Genomic DNA, 15,797 nt, shown 5'->3' with positions numbered 1-15,797 from the left:
TGTGACCCCCCAGCCCCATGGGTTGAGGTTGAGGAAGGTATCCAGTGCGTCCCAGGACTGTGAGTTACTGTTTGAGCCCGGGGATTCCCTCTGGATCCCGGTCACCACCCGTGCTGCTGTGGCCAACCCGGAGGCCCGGCTGCCCGGCCAGGGCAGGATGCTCCCTCCCCAAACCGGCCTGCTCTAATTTTAGCCCCATGCTGCTGCAGAGGTCATGTGTCAGCCCTGCCTACTCACGCTGGACAGCTGCGAGCCGTGTTTTGCCAGTGACAAGAAGCAGATGCCCCTTGTGGGGCCCAACCCTGCCAGAGCACCCATCCTGGCAGAGGCCTCCCCACCCTCAAACTCCAGAGCTCCAAGCTGGGGTTGGCTCTGGCCCCGGTAGCCAGGAAAAGCAGAGCAACAGATCTCAGGGAGGCTCCACTTCTGTCATTCCCCTTCCCCTCCCTCTCACCTCCTGGCCAGAGCCCATGGAGAGGGAGGGCATCAGCCAGGAAGTGGCATGAGTGCCCAGCCTTGCCCAACCTGACAACCGGCTGCTCAGACCTCAAGCAAATGCTTTGCGTGAAATGAGAGGGGGTGTCTATAAAGCCCTTACTTAGCACAGCGCTTGGCCTCTGTGCAGTAGATGCTCAATAAATGGTGCCACTTGCACTTCTCCTGGTGGCCTGCAGAGTGAGCTGGCGACAAGGGGTGTACAAGATGTTGCAGCCCCAGAGGCTTTGAAGGATGGGGTTCCTGGTCTGTCCAGCTTCCCAATCACCCTCACATTTCCAATGACCCCTACCTGGCTCTCGTCCAAAGTTTCCCTCTTGTAAGCAAGTGGGTACCTCTGGATCCAAAGCCAAAAGGAATGACTGTCCCTCCCCCACAGGCCTTGTGGGCTGAACCAGGCTGCTTAGCGGGCCAGGAGTGCTTGCCCCTCCAACCTCCAGGGGGCCCTCTCAGCTCCAGCCACTATCGCAAGACTTGTCGGGGTCTGTGAGGCCACATATTCTATTTTCAAGAGAAGACAGAGATCTGGGCTTTTCCATTAAATCTCCTGATGTTTAAGTGCTGGAAACACTTTCCAAAAATTTTTTAAACACCACTGTCCCCCGCCCCCGCCTCCCCCCGCCCCCCGCAAGCACATCTAGAGGTTGGAAGTAACCCCATGGGCACCATCTTTTAGTTCTGGATTAGAGTTCTCTAGGGGCACTTCAGTTGTTAAAAAAAGACTCTGTCTGGGTGGCTCATGTTTCAGTTTGAGGAGTTGCAGGATCCTTGTCTGGGGAGAGAACGGGAAGGCAGTTCAGGCAGTGGCAAAAGCTTAGGTCTGAAGTTCCAGGGTTTTCCCACGCTGGGTCTCATTCTCCCAGCTCGTTAAATGAGCAGGGGGACCTTCTCACAGGGCCTGGGCTGTAGGCGCCCAGAGTCGGCCCCTTGCTGCGGGGCCAGCCACGTGACCACAGCCACCTTCTCAGGCTGGCTCCAGCCTCAGGCAAAGGGCCCCTCGGGTGAGCTTTGCCATATCTGCTCAGCTGCCCACTTAGCCTCCGGGCTCCCCAGAGAGAAGCCTCTGGCAGCGCTGGTCCTGGAACTCTCCAGTGTGCCAGGGGGAGCCTCTTGTTAAACCCTGACACTAATCCCTTCCCCTTCTCTCTTCGGGGCCCACATGCCACTGGTCATTAGGCATTCCCTTCCCTAACCAGCCTGCCTCTGGCCAAGGCCGAAGACTCCTGCCCTGGCTAAGGGCACTTGCACTGAGGTTGGTCAAACCTGTGCTGATCACAGGCTCTGCCTCCCCCTAGCGATGCCACCTGGGCCTACCACGTCCCTCCTCCCCCTGCCCCCCCCCCAACCCCGAGCTTCAGTTTCCTCCTTCAGAAAGCAGGGATGGTGATGGCCCCCAGTGCCTTGTCATAAAGGCCATGGAGATTGCTCAGCACAGGGCTCAGTCACCACAGGGAATAGGAACACTGCTCAGTCCCACCTGGACCTGGACCCACATTTGAGAGGCCTTCCCTCTGGCTAGCCCAGCCTGAGAACCCCAGCACTCCTGTGAGGCAGAGGATACAGACTGAACCCCTGACCCTTCCCTTCCTCGTGGGCCCATAGCTTGCCAACCTCTGACCCTTCTCCACTTCTGGGTGCAGGTTTGCATCACGTGAGCAAAGCCCCCAGTCACGGGGTCCTCTGCAGCCCCGCTCTCCCAGGCCCCCGGGCCGGAGGGTACCCAGGTATCCGACATGGCAATGTCCCCACCTCCTGCAGGATGTGTTTGGGGCTTTGAGGTCCTACCACCTACCAGAGAAGTTCCTGGTGGCCAGCATCGTGGTGAGGATGGCTCCCTGCACAGGTGAGAGGAGAGGGTGTGGTGGGGAGAGAAGCCGGAGGTGAGTGGGGAGAGGAGAGACAGAGAAATTGGTGATGAGTGGGGAAGGAGAGACAGGTGCTCCAGTCATACACAAAGCCAAAGCCTCTGCCCCTCATTAGTCCCCCATGCCACAGCCCAGGGACCAACCCCCACCTCACTGGAGAAATCAGGGTGAACTCAACCTTAGCTGGCACTGCTCCAGGGACAGGGCCATTCTAGACGCAGATATTAATAGGTTCCACCGGCCTGGCCAGAGTTGGTGGATGGGCCCGGGGACACCTGTCTGGGGGCTGCTAAAGGCCAAGGAGGTGTCTTGCCTGGGCAAGGACAGTAGACCCTGCACCTCAGGGCCCCTCCTATGTCCACCATCTGCCTGGGGCACTCAGCACCTCACTCTAGTACTAGCACATCCCTGGGCTTGAAACCCTGGAGGGTTAATGCAGAAAAGCCCTTTCTGTCAACAAGGGGGCTGGGGGGCAGTGGCCCTTCTAGTCTGACGCTCTCTGATTTGGACACTCTCTGAGTCCGACAGCCCATGGTTTTCCCCCTAATTCTGACACTTTGAGACTTCTTCTGTGACAGTTCCCACTAGGGGCTGGGGGAGATACTCCGTTTTCCTGGCATCATGCTGGCCGCCACCCTTGGCCCAGGTCCCCATCCTGAGCCACCGTGCCAAGCTTGGGAGCAGTTGGTGAGAAGGATCCCAATGAGCCGGGGCCTCAGTATCTGTCACTCAGCATGCTGATGGCTTCTCTCTTCTGACCAGATGGGGACCCCTCGGTCGCTCTTCCTACCTGCTCATGGGGTCCCTGGCAGGGTCTAGGCCAGGAGTTGTCATGGCTCTGAGAACACAGAGGACCTGCTGAGAGGCCGCAGCTCAGGGCCCACTTGGGTCTCCATGTAATTTCCTTGGGGTCACGACCCCTACCCAAGTCTCTGGGCCATTCCTCACCAGTGTTTGGCAGCTGGGATCTCATCCCCATCATGGCCTCCTGCCTAGTCACATGTCACTTCTGAAACCGCTGCTGAAACACTGCAGTCCCCCCTAGGGATCAAGCTCGCTTCTTGATCACTTTTTCCACAGGCTTTTCTCTCTGTCTGAAGCATCTGCCCACTCTGACACTACCCTGCTAATGCCTGCTTCTCCTTTGGGGCCTCAGCTTGTATGCTACTTGCCCGGGGAAGCTTCCTGGATCCTTCCCTGGTCCTTCTAGACCTGGCTCATGGCCCTGCTGTGTACACCCAGAGCCTCAGGGCGTGTAATCACAGCACTCACCACGGCCCCATCATGTCCTGGTTATGTGTCTGTCTCCACTGCTCACCGCCCTGCCCAGACAGCAGATGTTCAATAAATGTTTGTTGACTCAGTTAAGGAAAGAACAGAGAGTGGTCTCCTACACACTGTGGAGACCCAGGCCACGCTACTCCCATGTCTGGGGGCATGGAGGGTGAGGACCTGTTACCTTCAGTTTTCTCCTAGCGTTGAACTTCTTCAGGCAGTCCACAGTCTCCTGTCTGTGCATGCAGGAGGCCACGGTGGACCGGTGCTGGAGGGAGTAGGGAAGAGGTCTGTGAGTAGAAGGCAGACCTACCCAAGGGCCCCTCAGCAGGGCATCTTATGGTTGTGGTTGGCATCTTGGGGGAATAGTTCTTTGTTCTAGGGGATGTTGTAAACATTTCAGGTACTTAGCATTTGGTGCACTAGACATTCAATGCCAATACACCCCCGTCCTGATGCCAACCTCCCATTTGCACTTTCCCTGGGAACCACAGCAGGGTCAGTGTCTCTTGAATAAAGCCCCTCACCCCAGAGACAGGGACAGGACTCCGTGAAGGCCTTAACCCTGAGGTCTAGAGGGGTCCTGGGAAGGGTCTTGCTGAGGAAGGCTCACCGAGATCCAGGGGTGCTTGAGGGCCTCAGCGGCCGTGATGCGTTTGGACGGGTTGATGGTCAACATCTTATTGATGAGATCCTTGGCTTCTGGAGTGACGGTGTCCCACTCTGGTGATGGGAACTGAAAGGGGCAGAGGGGCCAGGTTTGCCCAGCCTACCCCAGGCCACCCCTGCGATCCCCCAGCCCCTGACTGGCAGGGGAGCAGGCAGGGGTTCTACTGCCCATCCACTTGGGCATCCATAACCAGGAGGATTGGGGCAGGGTGCCCTGACCCAGGAAAAATCAGGACGAGGGGCATAGGAAAAGGGGGCCTCCCTCTGCTGTTCTGAGGATGTGCCTTATCTGGAAAGCAGCAGGCCTGTGGTGAGAGCCCAGACTTCAGGATCACAAGGCTGGGTTCAAGTCTGCTGCCTGGGCTGAGTGAACTTGGGCGAGCCATGTAACCTAGAGGTGTTGTGAGGGTTAAGTACGGTATAAAACACATGGCACATAGCTTGATAGAAATCAGTCATGTAAAAAAGCAGTATAGTTTGTAGTTAGAAGCTTAGACACTAGAGCCGGGCCGCCTGAGTTCAAATCCCAGCTCTACCATTTCTTAGCTATATGAGCTGAGCAGTTATTGAACCTCTCGATGCCTCACCTGTAAAACGAAGACAATAACAGTACCTATGCCATAGATTGGTGTGAGGACTAACTATAATAATATATAGAAAGCGTTAGAAGAGTGCTGTATAAGTGTCATCTATTATTATTTGTGTGTATATAGATCTCTCTATCTATTGATCTATCTATCTATCTATCTATCTATCTATCTATATAAATCTATATCTAGAGAGAGAAAGAGAACTTGGCTCTAGGACCTGCCCCCGCCCCCACCCAACCCTCAACCTCTTGCCTCACTTTCCTGCTGCTTCTGCCTTCTGGAGCCCCATGGGCTAGACCCCATCCCTTAGAGGCCCCCGGTCATTAGACACAGGCAGCTCATCGTCTGGCCTGTCAGCCCCTCGAGCTCCGCCTGACATTCACCCCCTGGCAAGGAGATCTAGATGGACTGGGAGGGCAGAAGGGTGGCATCCTCGGGTCCTGACCTCACTGGCCATTGGCTTTCACTGGAAGGGGCTCAGGGGATGGCAGGGAGGCTGGAGAGAAGAGTGGCACTCACATCATAGGCGCCGGCTTTGATCTGCTGGTACAAGCGGTGCTGGTCCTCATCCCAGAACGGGGGATAGCCCACGAGCAGGATGTACAGGATGACTCCTGGGGAGAGCGCCAGGAGGAACTTCAGCCCCTTGTGAGGAGAAGCAATGGGGAGGGGAGTGATGGGAAAGAGGAGAGAGGGCCCCAGAGGTGCCGGTGGCCAGGGGGATAGAGGGGCCTTTGGAAGGACTCACCGCAGGCCCACAGGTCCACGGGCTTCCCGTACGGGTCCTTCCGCAGCACTTCTGGAGAGAGGTATCCAGGCGTCCCGGCAAACCCTGCTCCCCAGACACACAGACAGGCAGACACACACCGAGGGTGGCACATAAGTAAACCAAAGCAAGGTCCTGCTGGAGGAGGGATGAGAGCTGCCCTGGAGATGGCAAAAGCACTTCCTGCCCTCAGATGGGGCCAGCAATGCCTCTAGACCAGGCGGGACAAGTACAAAGTACACTGGGCACCACCCCCACTCCAGAGCCTACGGCAGAAGTCTTTGATCAACCCCAGTGCCCTTCCCATGGGGTCCCAACTCAGCTCCATGAACTTCTAGCAAATCCTCCCAGCAGCCACTACCAATCAATTCCTGCTGGCACTCAAGACAAAATGTCCTTGCCAGCCAGCCCCACGCTGAGCTGAATGAACCCTGGCCCACGTCTGCCCCTTTGAGGAGCTGGTCCTGGGATGGCAGGAGGCTGTCCCTCACTCTGGCTTTACCCTCAGTCCCTTGGGGAGGTCTCTTTTTAGGCTTCATTTTCCTCATCTGTCAAATGAGGGCTTAGAGATTCCTATTTTAAATACCTTCCAGCATTGTTGGGAGGATCCGTTGAAATAATGGACACTCCAAATACTCTAACAGTAATCATAAGAATGGTTCCTATTTATTGAGTATGTGTGCTAAGCAGGGCTGAGCACTTTCTATGCCTGATCACATTTAACCCTCACACAACCCTGAGGAACATTCTGTTATTGTCCCCATTTTACCAATGAGAAAACAGGCTGGGAGAGGTGCGATGAGGCCCAATCACACACCCCATATGTAGCAGAGGTGGAACTGGAACCCAGAGCTCTGGCTCTTAACCACTGGTCAATACTGCCCACTAAAAAGTGTCCCCAGATAGCGGGAAAGACTCAATTATGCCCAAATCTCAGAGCATGCTGGATCATCTGAGCTTAAAACCTTGCTCTACCCCTTTTAATCACCTTTGACCTTTTCCAGGTTTCTTAGCCTCTGTTCCTCATCTGTAATGTCGGGATAATAATCTCCAGCACTCAGGATGTGGGGGAAACCCATAGAAGCCTCCAGCCAACAGTGTAGGTCTATGTGCATGTGAAGAAGCTGCGCACTGTTTGATTGATAACCATGTCCCTGCGCCTGGCTCTATCCACTGACCCAGAGGCTGGGTGGGGAAGGACCTCTAACTCTGCTATCTGAGCCCTGGCTGGTCCAACACCTTCTCCAACCTGCCCCTGTTAAGGCGGAGGTTCCTAGAGGCCAACATATCAATACAAGTCTGACCCCCAATCCCCCCTGCCCCCACTCACCGAACCATGCCTGCTGCTCCCCCTCCACCTCTATGGCCAGGCCAAAGTCTGCCAGTTTCACCGCAGCACCCTTGAGCTTGGAGGCCAGCAGCAGATTCTCCGGCTTCCCAGGTCCAAAGAGAAGAGGGAAAGGTGGGGAGGAAAGGGCCAGAGGACAGTGAGCAGGTCCAGAGCCTCATCTCCAGGGGCCTAGGCTTACAGGTGGAGCAGCTGGATAATCCAGAGGCACACTGCCCCCACCTCCAGCTCCAACCCCAGGACCCTGAGTTTAGTCCCCAGAGAGAGGACTACCCCACTGCAAGTCTTCTGCAACAGAAAGAACCTTCTTCCACCAGCCATCCCCTCTCCTCAGGGCCTGGACCTGGGGCTGAGGTGAGGGGACAGCCACCACCACAATAAGAAAAAAGAAGCAACATCTACTATGTTCCTACAATGTGCCAGCCACTAGGTTAAGGGCTTTGCACACATAACCTCATTTATCATCTCAACAACTCTTTGGGGTAAGCATAATTAGCCCCATTCTTATAGCCCCTGAAACAGTCATGCTAGTTCTCACCTCAGGGCCTTTGCACTTCCTGTATCCCCTGCCTAATTTGTTCTCCCTATGAGCTTCACAGTGCTGGCCTCTTCTCTTCATCTGGCTCTCACCTTCATGTCACCCCTTCCAAGAAGCCCTCCATGACTACTCTATGAAGAGCCCCCAGGTATCTCCTATCTTAGCTTCTTGTTGTTACCTTCATAGATCTCATTGTGATTTGTAATGTTTCCCCCATGTGTCTACGTGCTTGTACATGATCTGTTGCCCTGTAGTATGTGAATTATCTGTCTTGTCCACCACTGCATCGCCAGCACTTAAGACAGAGGCCCGCACATATCAGGCACTTAGTAAGCATTTGTCATATGTAGAAAGAGGAGGAAACTGAGGCTCAGAGAGGTAAAGTTTCTTGACAAATATCACAGAGCTGATAAGAGACAGATCCAGAATCATGGCACAGCCTGGCTCCCAAGCCATGCTCTTAGCCACTCTAAGCTGAGAGACAGGGATGGGGAACGGAGGTCATGGGGGCCTCAGACAAGCCTTCTGGCCTCTGGGGTGTTGAGGCTGCTGTCTCCTGCTGGGTCTAGAAGACAGGAAATCGCCCTAGTTAGGACGGAGAGGAGTTAAGAATGTGGACTTCCCAGTTAGATAGCCCTAGCTTCTGACCCCAGCTGTGGGATTTGGATAAATTATTTCACCTCTCTAAGCTTTAGTTACCTCCCAGAACATGGGGATAGTGCCTATCATTGGGTGGCAGACGAATGAGTTTCCATCATTCACATAAAGTACTTCACAGTGGCAACAGCAAGTGCCTGATAAGCATCCGTACTCATTTTCTGCATGGGGAGGGGTTGGGGCTCCAAGTCTCTGGGGACAGCTGGCTTCCTCTGACCACTTCCCCACTTGGATTTCCAAGAGGATCACACATCTGACCTTTCACTGCCCAAAGCTAGATGGGCCACAAACAAATATAGCTCATTATGGCCCCTTTTGTCCTCTGGGGACTGTGTTCCCAACATGTCCTGGGTCTCAGTAGCCGTCCTGCCCTGATTTGATGAATGTGCCACTAATTATTCCATCCAGAGTGGCCTAAATTTGTGCTGCCTCTCCTCCCCGATCCTCCCGTGCAGGGGCTGTAGCTATAATGGGAACAGGCCTTCGGGGAGAGCCACCCTGCAGTCTGGCCAGAGACCTTCCTGCCTATGAGTCTAGACTGAGCCGTAGGGAGCTCACCTGCGTTCAGATGAGGAGCCATGGACTACTCGTGGCAGTCAGAGGTGGGCAGGGGTTCTGCTCAGAGCATTTCAGCCCAAAGAGGAACCAGGCCTGCCTAGAGGGTGCCCAAGGAGGGTGCCCTGGGTGAGAAGGGCCCGGAAGTCCTATCCTGAGAGGGAATGGGGCACAGCCTGAGGATAACTCAGGAGCTACCGCAAAGCCACCCAGGTGCCTCCAGGGCTGCTCTGAGTTGGAGGCTTGATCTGTGTGGCCCCAAAGGGTAGAACTGGGGAAGCCCCCATAGCAGGGAAGAATGAAGGAGCATTTCCCAACGGTACAGGGGCTACCCTGTAAGAAGTGAATTTGTAGTCACTGAAGACCAAAAAGCAGAAGTTTGATGGATACCCAGAGGGTCTCCCACCAGGGGCTACTGCAGAAGCAGGAGCTGGATTGAGTGGTTTTTGGCCTCAGACCACCTGGGGCCTGGGATCTGAGGCCAGGATTCCCGTCTTAGCTCAGACCCGACTGAACTGCATGTTCTCAGGCAAATCCCTGGGACTCTTTAGGCCTAGTTTCCTGCTCTGCAAAAAAGGAGTGATGCTATGAGCTACCAGCTGCTGAGGCCACAAGGCCCAGCAGAGGAGCGCTGTGAAGTCTGTGCTGACCCAGCAAGACCGTGCGCTGGTGCCACCCCTGGACTCCGCGTCTGCTTGTCCTGCCCATCTCCTTCTTCAGGTGGGGAGAGGACCCGAGGGCCCCAAGACCTTTTTCATTCTCCCCCTGCCCCCACCTGCCAGAGACCTGGAAACAAGAGTAACCGCATCTGTGTACCAGGCACTGCGCTGTCTCCTTTGACATTCTCGCCAACCTGTGCAGAGGTTGCTATGGCAACACCCACTATAAAGAAGCTGACACTGTGAAGCTAGAAAGTGGCCCAGCTGGGATTTGGACCAGACCATAGCCAGGCTTGGCATTCTAACCGTGTCTCACCTGCTTGGCACAAAGCACGCAGGGCTGGGAGTCAGGAGGCCTGGGTCCCGAGCCCAGATGCTCCCCCTCCCTAAGCCCAGTTTCCTTATCTGGACAGTAAGGGGAATATTCTCCCTCCAGTCCAACAAGGGGAAATTAAAGGCCCCTGGTGACACCATTGGTGGCTCTGCAGGTGGAGGGAAGGACATGGGGCAGAGGAGCAGTCCCTGGGGAGCTGCACCCTCGGGCTGGCGGCTCACCTTCAGGTCCCGGTGCACCACCCCCATCTGGTGGCAGTGCAGCACGGCCTCCAGGATCTGCTGGATACAGTGACTGGGGAGAGAAAGGCAGGCGTCACCATGGGAAGACGGGCCTCCCCTGGGAAGCTGGCAGGCGAGATGCCCTGCCAGGCCACCTGGGGAACTCACCTGGCATCAGCCTCACTGTAGTACTCCCGGGCCACGATGTCCTCAAACAGCTCCCCGCCGGTGACTCTGGGGACACAGGCGTAGTCACCCTCCCACAGAGGCCCCAGGTGCCGCCTCTGCTGGAAGAGTCTCCAGGGAGCTAAGGGCGGGGCCTGGGCACCTCAGAACCTCAGCCCCAAAGGGAGGGACTCACAGGGATGTCCCCTGCTACAACCCCCTTCCTGGCTTCCAGCCCACCCTTCCACTAACTTCCCTCCCTCCAGCCCTGGCTCTTCCCCGACCAAGCCCAGGTGGGAGCTAGGGTGGGACCCTCAGAACACATCACTAGGATTCATTAGGTTCCTAGAAGCCCAAGGGCCGGGTCTTGGTTTTGTTGTTTAATAGACTTTATTTTTAGAGTCGACTTAGGTTCGCAGCAAAGCTGAGAGGAAGGCACAGAGGTTTCCCACACACCTCTGTCCCTGCCACATGCATAGTCTCCCCCATTATCAACACCTCAAGCGCTGTTGGGTTTTTTACGGATGAGACCAGTGTCATCACAGAGCCTCTGCCAGACCGGGAACCACCAGGCCTCTCATTTAATTATGGTTTTTCACTCAATCGACTGGCATTCAAAACTTTAACATTATTCCAAAAGGAAGCTTTATATCACCAGTAGCCACAAACAGAGACAAATAATGTGCTGGTGTTTCAGGATCACCCACTTGCAATCACTTCTAGGAAACTCTATCAGAAGAGGGAGTTCAGCCCATTCTGGGGGCATTTGGGACCCAGAGAGGCCCTCCCTGCTCGGGCCGCCCTGATGTGCCCTGTACATCCCAGGATGGGCCCAAACTCACAGGTCGAAGATCAGGTAATGGTGCCCCTCCTCGGAGATGCTGTCGTGGAGCCGCACTGTGGGAGGAGCCAAGGCAGCCAGTTACAGGAGAGCACACTGCCCTCCCTCGTCTCTCTGGCAGCAACACTGCAATTTCTCAGTCACTGAGCACAATGAGGAACCAGGTGCTCTGACAAATGCAGGTGAACAGGGACTCACTCACTTCAGGCACTGCCAAGAGGGCCTGGGCTTAAAGACAACAGACCCCCCCCCCCTTATTTTTTAATAATATATTTTTATTGATTTCAGAGAGGAAGGGAGAGGGAGAGGGAGATAGAAACATCAATAATGAGAGAGAATCGTTGATTGGCTGCCTCCTGCACACCCCAAATGGGGGATCAAGCCCACACTCTGCATGTGCCCTGACTGGGAATCGAATCGTGACCTCCTGGTTCATAGGTCAACACTCAACTGCTGAGCCAAACTGGCTGGGCCAGACCCCTTTTTTTGGGCCAAAGTTTGGTTTCCTCCCTGCTCTACCTCTCCGTTTCCTTTCTGAGCAAACAAGCATCATGGAATTACCCTGTAGCTCAAATCTCTGCCATTTGCTAGCTGTGTGCCTTTTGGCAAGTTGCTACACCTTTCTGAGCCTCTCGTTCCTTGCCTGGACGATGAGAATGAGACTCTTGGACTTGGAAGCACACAGTCGGTGCTCACTCGGTGCTGGCCCTGGCCAAGTGAATATCCCCGATCTGCTTCCAGGTCTGAGCAGAGAATAGAGTATGTGGAGGCGGGAGTGACAGCAGTCCCCGAGTTCTGGCATGCTGAAAAACTGTCCTCCCTTCATTCCTCATTTACCAAGAACAGAGCCAGGCTCCCAGGAGCCCAGAGCTCCCGAAATTAACCCCTGAGCTTCTGAAACAAGGGGCCCGAGGCCTGGGGCTGACTGGGGGGCCTGCACCCTGCCAGCCAAGCGCAGGTTCTCCCCGGACAGGTTCACACCCTCCCCTGCACCACAACCTAGAAATGTGCACAGAGCGGGTGCGGGCCGGAGGATTATGATGTATCGCACGATGGGAAATTACACAGCTGTGAAGATCACGCGGCGATTATCTATTCACTCATTCGGAATCAGCTCTCAATTATGTTGTTTGGTGAAAGGCAAAATGCAAAACAGTGTGCGTTGTCCTTTTTCCACGGATGCATTTAAGCTTGTATGTCATAAGTCTCCCCGGAGGAGATGGAGATGTGGGCATTGGGGTGCCTTGGGGAGGGGAATTGGAGGAACAGGGGTCATGGAGAGGTGAGACTTACTGTTCACGGTGAACCCTAATGCCATTGGAATTTTTGCCATGTGCAAGGATTTCTGACTCAATACTGAATCCCCTAAATTCTTTATGGCTCTCATATCTGCACATAAAGTTTAGAGAAACAGGCATCAAATACCCCAGACTGGGTGCCTACTCTGGGGAAAGGGGAGCTGGGGACCAGAGATGGAGGAGGAGGAAAGGAACACAAGTTTACATTTTAAAAATGTTTAATTCTTAAGTGATGATATATATTTATAAATAATACCTGAAAGATGTTTTAAATCTATTTTAAAGCACAGCTAAAAAGCAGGCTGCCTCCGAGGACATATAATATAATCCTGTTTTGATTTTTTAATCAACATTTTATTATAAAAATTTTAAATGTACAGTCAAGTGGACACCCATGTGCCCACTACCTGGGTTCTACCATTAATGTTTCCTTATACTTGCCTAACTACATTTATATCCCTTCCTCCATCCATTCACTGACTTTAATTTTTGAATGCATGTCAAAGCAAACGCAGGCTTAATTTTTAAAAGGTAGATGTGTTTTGAACTAAGCATTCTGCATTTTTTGTGTGCAGACTGTAGCAACCCTGCACTGGGGCTCTGCCCTGCCCCCCTCGGTAAGACGGTGCAGCCACCTGCCACTGCCGGGAAGGTGGCCTGCCCACAGCGCACAGCTGCCTTTCCTTTCTGGAGAGCTGCCCACTGCTGATGGAGCCACCTTGCCCAGCAGGTGACCCGCAGCTTCCAGCCAATGACTGAGGAACGTGAGGAGGCAAGGTCGCTGCAAAGGTCCAGTCTCCTTGCCTTAAGGAGGGACAACTCCAAGATGGAACTTATGCTCCAGAGGCCTCCCCACTGCACCCCCCATCTGGGATTATGTCAGTTAGACTTGACCTCAGGCCATTCCTTCCCCTTCTCATTCCTGCGCCCCATCCCCATCCCTTACAGGTCTCTGCTGGGAGTACAAGTACCTAAATCCCTGCCTTGAGCTCTACTTCCAGGAAACCTGACTCAAGAAGAGATGTATAGGTGTCCTTGGGAGGCACAGGCATTAGTTATCAAACGGAAGCATGATCATACAGTGTTAGCCCTCGATGCTGAGGTTATAGGAGATACTTTAAAAGTATTTATCTTCTCATTTATGGACCATAAGCTTGCATTGTTAGTGAATCAAGGCCAAGTGTGGGAAAAGACCCTTTTTACCCTGGCCAGTGCCTCAGTGGTTAGAGCACCAGCTCACACACCAAAGGGTTTTGGGTTTGATTCCCAGTCAAGGGCATGTACCTAGGTTGGGGGTTCCATCCCTGGCCCTGTCAGGGCACGAGGAAACCAATTGATGTGCCTTTCTCACATCAACGTTTCTCTCTTTCTCCCTCTCCCCCTTTCTCCCTCCCCCCTCCTCTCCACTCTCTCTAAAAATCAATGGAAAAAAATATCCTCAGGTGAGGATTAACAACCAAAAAAAGATCCTTTTCTCTCCCACCTTCCTCCGGGTAGACTCTCGGTGACAGACTCCTTCCTATCTCCTTGGCTCTAGCAGGTGTGAGAGGTTTTGACTTCCCTTTCCTGAGCGTGAGAAGCTCTAAGAAGCCAACTTGCAGCCAGAACCATCTCAGAAAGGCCTTCTGGGGTCTGCCCCAGCAGCCATTTGCGGGGAGCTCCAAAGAGACTGGGGTTCCAGGTCCACTCTCTCACTAGGAGCCTCAGCCCCTTGAGAGAGGGTCCTCGGGATTCAGGGCAATGGACAGAACTGGATGGGGGTGTTGTTTCTAAAGAGCTGACTTCAGCTCAGATGGTGCCTTTGTGCTGATTGGAAAAGGCTGCCCCTCTGAGCAGCCAGGCGAGCGACACTGGCTGGACTCCAGCCTCCATCCAAGGGACAGAACACTGGCGGCAGTTTCCGTCCCTGGAGGGTGGCCGACAGACAGGGCCTCTTCTCTCACTGCTGTTCTCACATACAAACCTCCCCACCCATCGGGAGAGGCCTCCCTGACGACAAACTCAGCCCAGCGCCCAGGAGGAAAGCAGAATCCAAGGACCACGGGCTACATGACAGTCCCACCCCCGGTGCAGAGATCAGCACGTCTGTGCCCATTGGATTACGCTGTCACTTTTTTTGAATTTTTAAAACATTGTCATAGAACCAAAATTCTGTAATCTAGTTTTTATTGATGTAGCTGAACTCACGAATCTCTGACATTCCTGTCATAGTTCTAACAGTTATCATTTTTCTCTTAGAAGTTGAAGGAAAGTACTTTTCCCCTTACCCACACGCCCCCCCGACAGCACACCCCTGTGGTCCACTTGGGAAGCTGAATAGAATGATTGAGAACGGGCTCTGGAGTCGGACTTGCTGGGTTCACCTCCCAGCAACACCTCTTACAAGCTGTGTAACTTCCAGTGAATTCCGAAACCTCTCTGAGCCTCTTCTCCTAACAGCAAGGGTGCTGGCGAGGTACTCAACACAGTGCCTGGCATCCCAAATGACCTGCTAACCTCAGGTTGTCCCCTGCTCCTTGGGGTGGCCGTCTGGGGTCTGCCCCATCAGCAGGTGGTAATGATACAGAGAGCTACAGTCTGTCAGCCCCAGAACCCATACTTACTGCTCCCCATTATAGCTGGGAATGAGAGGGAGATGGGGTGCAAATCGGAGGAGGCAGCATTGACCCGAAACAGCTGCAAAGTAGCAAAACCACATACGCGCGTGTGCACACACTCACACCTCCTTTATAGGAACTGTGGGATTTTGTAGTCAGAGATCACTCACAACCTCCTCCGTGATACTGTTGGGGAGTTGGAGCACGGGAGGGCGCCACAGAGTGAGGCCAGGAGCAGATCAGGGACCAGAGTCCAATCAGAGTTCCTCCCCACCAGCCGCCAGCTGCCCCTTCTTTGGTTCTGGCGCTGGAGCCTCCACTGCTGCTGCTGTTTGTGCGGCCCTGCTCCCCTTCCCAGGCCCAGGGAAGGGGAGGTGCTTTATGGGTATAAATAGCAGATGGAGATGCTTCTCTCCAGCAGAAGAGTTAACCCTTGGGGCCCTGGGCACCGAGAAATGCTTCCCTGGAGGGAGAAGGTGTGGTGGCTATCAGAGTTGGAATATTCCTTAGAGGGCACCTAGGCCTTGCTCCTCAGAGTGTGGTCTGTGAACCAGCAGCCTTGGCACTGCCTCAGCACATGTTAGAAATGCTAAATCTTGGGGCCACCAGACAGGCCACCAGATCTGCCGAACCAGAATCTACTTGTTAACACAATGCTCTGGTGGTTCCGATAGCACCCTCCTTGTGAAGATGGGAGAAAGTGGCTCAGAGGGTAGTGCTCCCTACCCAAGGTCACACAGCCATTTCCTGCAGAACTATATCTAGAATCGGTACTTCTTTCCTTCAGGACTCAGAACTCCGATGGGCAGGGAAACAGCCCCTCAGACTGTGCAGGGGTGGGGAGGGGAGTCCAGCCTGCCCTGGGGTCAGCCCCTCCATGCAGCCTGCATGCATTCTATCCCTGGGCAGGGGCCACTTGCTGCT

At 54.2% G+C, this 15,797-nt stretch overlaps 1 protein-coding gene across 3 annotated transcripts in view; it reads right to left on the bottom strand.

The window, feature by feature from the left end:
- The window catches only part of CAMK2A (calcium/calmodulin dependent protein kinase II alpha), a gene marked incomplete at its 3' end in the record, with an annotated part of 61,789 nt that overhangs the window by 23,266 nt on the left and 22,726 nt on the right, over positions 1-15,797 (bottom strand). For all 3 annotated transcript variants that reach the window (XM_080675700.1, XM_080675699.1, XM_080675701.1), the window contains exons 4-12: positions 10,980-11,034; positions 10,141-10,206; positions 9,973-10,045; positions 6,991-7,093; positions 5,643-5,726; positions 5,414-5,508; positions 4,249-4,371; positions 3,820-3,903; positions 2,288-2,330 (exon numbers count right to left, since the gene is read on the bottom strand). In XM_080675700.1, coding sequence (XP_080531826.1) covers positions 2,288-2,330; positions 3,820-3,903; positions 4,249-4,371; positions 5,414-5,508; positions 5,643-5,726; positions 6,991-7,093; positions 9,973-10,045; positions 10,141-10,206; positions 10,980-11,034 — 726 coding nt within the window. The remainder of the gene's footprint in view (positions 1-2,287; positions 2,331-3,819; positions 3,904-4,248; positions 4,372-5,413; positions 5,509-5,642; positions 5,727-6,990; positions 7,094-9,972; positions 10,046-10,140; positions 10,207-10,979; positions 11,035-15,797) is intronic.

Source organism: Plecotus auritus, assembly GCF_963455305.1.
Source record: "Plecotus auritus genome assembly, chromosome: 6".
Taxonomy (NCBI): domain Eukaryota; kingdom Metazoa; phylum Chordata; class Mammalia; order Chiroptera; family Vespertilionidae; genus Plecotus; species Plecotus auritus.
Note: the sequence above shows the minus strand (reverse complement) of the source record. Positions and strands in the feature narration are given on the sequence as shown.